The following is a 1,876-nucleotide window of genomic DNA, read 5'->3' as shown; positions in this document are numbered from 1 at the left end:
CCCCCTCCCACTCCCACCACCACCATTCCCTTCTCTCCCCCTCACATTCACGAGAAAAGGCTGCTCCGACTTTGTCGGTCTCGCCGCCCCCGCGAACCCGCCCAGACCAGCAGTCCAACAACGCAGCCACGCAGCCACCCACACCCCCCACCTCCTCCTTCGGAGCCCAGCTTCCCCTCCCCCCCCACCCCGTCCTGTCACCTGCTTGGGTGGTGTCCGTCAGGTCGTAGCCGCTGCCGGGGAAGTCTCGGAGTTTCCTGCCACTGAGGCTCAGGATGCCGGAGTTGCCCGCCTCCTCCAGGGCCCGGTCCAGGCTCCTCACCGTGTGTTGAGGCTGCAGGCTCCCCGGGTTCCACTGCGGCCCGTTGGGGAACGGCTGACCGAAAAGAGTCGGTACCGGGATGGGCACCACCAGGGTCCCGCCGCCGCCGCCGCCTCCCCCTCCGGCTCCGCCACCTCCCCCTCCCGCTGCGCTACCGCCACCGCTGCTTCCACCTCCACCACAACCGCCGCCCCCACTGTTAACACCACCTCCCTGACTCGCCGCCATGTTCCTGGGAGAGAGAATAGCCCCCGACAATACTCTCAGCTTGTGCCGCGAGTGTAGGGGGTTCTTAGGACGCATGCGCAGACTGGGGGGCGGAGGGGGGGGCGAGGTAGAGGGTGGGAAGGAACCAGGGGGCGGGCTGGGAGGAGGTGTTGGGTAGAGAAGAGACGGTGTTCCAACGTGCAGAACGGTCACTTTAAGAAATGTGTGATCGGAGGAAGGATGCTAAGTCTCGGTTCCGCTGCTTTGGGTACCAAAATCTTGCGAAGCGACACCAGCTTAACTACAGGGCATTTAGCGGTCTGTCCCCAGATCTGTAAATTGCTTCACCTTTCTCGCTCTGCAAAACAAAGGCAAATATATTAGGTAGGGGTGAAAGGGATTCGTTTCAGAATATATTGAAACGGCATTTAGAAGGACTATCAGCCACCTTATTGAAACGCTTACCGCAAATGCCTCAGGAATTGTTTACCAGTGTTGACACGGAGAGAAACGGTGGAGGGTTATTTGGGGAGGGAAACTGGTGCAAAATTGAGTTTTAAGCATATATGAATTTTGCCATAATTTAGAATTCCAAAATAGGAAAATCCTTTTTAAATGTTTTCAAGGAAGCCTCTCGTTTCAGTATGTGTGGGTCTCAGCCAAACTGCTGCCTTCCAAAACTTGGAAAAGTTCTCTGCATTCTGTTCTAGCACTCTTTGAAGTTGTGCCAAGATCTCCAAAATATCTCAGGTTTCTTCTCACCATGTCAGTATGGCTGATGGAAAACTCTTTGATCATTACACAACCTTAAAGTTTATTTTCGAAATAAAGGTTTTGGTTTTAGGTGGAACTCTGTAGGCTTAACACTGGGGGTAATAAGCTAATCAATCTTCTACTTTAGGAGGTCATTTTTAGAACCTGAACCCAACCATTCAGGCCACTGTTAACCCTTCTACCCCCATTCAGAATACTCAAAACTTTTTCACTGATACTAAAGTGGCCCCCCCCCAAAAAAAGAAAAAAAAACATCAGAATATTTGGGCATATTCAATCATCATCAATTTGAATATCCAATGCATCTCTTTTACATCCATTTCAATTTGAGCAATCTGCCAACAATCTCATTTTCTTAGAGAAATCACAAAAGTTAATTTGCCATTGGCTCTACTTTGGGGAAGAATGCAAGAAAAAAAATTGTGGCTATCCCTACAGGTTAATTAAAATGATTATGTTGCAAGAAATTACATTTGCCATATGCATGACCCACAGAAGGAACAGAACTGAGAATCAGACTCTACAATGAATTAGCTAGTGAAATCGAAGTACTTAAACCCACTGGTGGGGCGC

At 50.4% G+C, this 1,876-nt stretch overlaps 1 protein-coding gene across 4 annotated transcripts in view; it reads right to left on the bottom strand.

The window, feature by feature from the left end:
• The window catches only part of LRCH2 (leucine rich repeats and calponin homology domain containing 2), a 100,148-nt gene extending 99,552 nt beyond the window's left edge, over positions 1 to 596 (bottom strand). Inside the window, exon 1 of one of the 4 annotated variants that reach the window (XM_081808364.1) lies at positions 202 to 596. In XM_081808364.1, the coding sequence (XP_081664490.1) occupies positions 202 to 550 (349 nt within the window). In that variant the 5' untranslated portion in view covers positions 551 to 596. The remainder of the gene's footprint in view (positions 1 to 201) is intronic. The other 3 variants (XM_031039546.2, XM_006728245.3, XM_006728246.3) reach the window with 3 other exon arrangements.
• Positions 597 to 1,876: the final 1,280 nt, after the last annotated feature.

This window comes from Leptonychotes weddellii, chromosome X (genome assembly GCF_054177405.1).
Source record: "Leptonychotes weddellii isolate Sample4059 chromosome X, ASM5417740v2, whole genome shotgun sequence".
Taxonomy (NCBI): domain Eukaryota; kingdom Metazoa; phylum Chordata; class Mammalia; order Carnivora; family Phocidae; genus Leptonychotes; species Leptonychotes weddellii.
The sequence above is the reverse complement of the archived record's forward strand: the minus strand, read 5'-3'. Positions and strand labels throughout refer to the sequence as shown.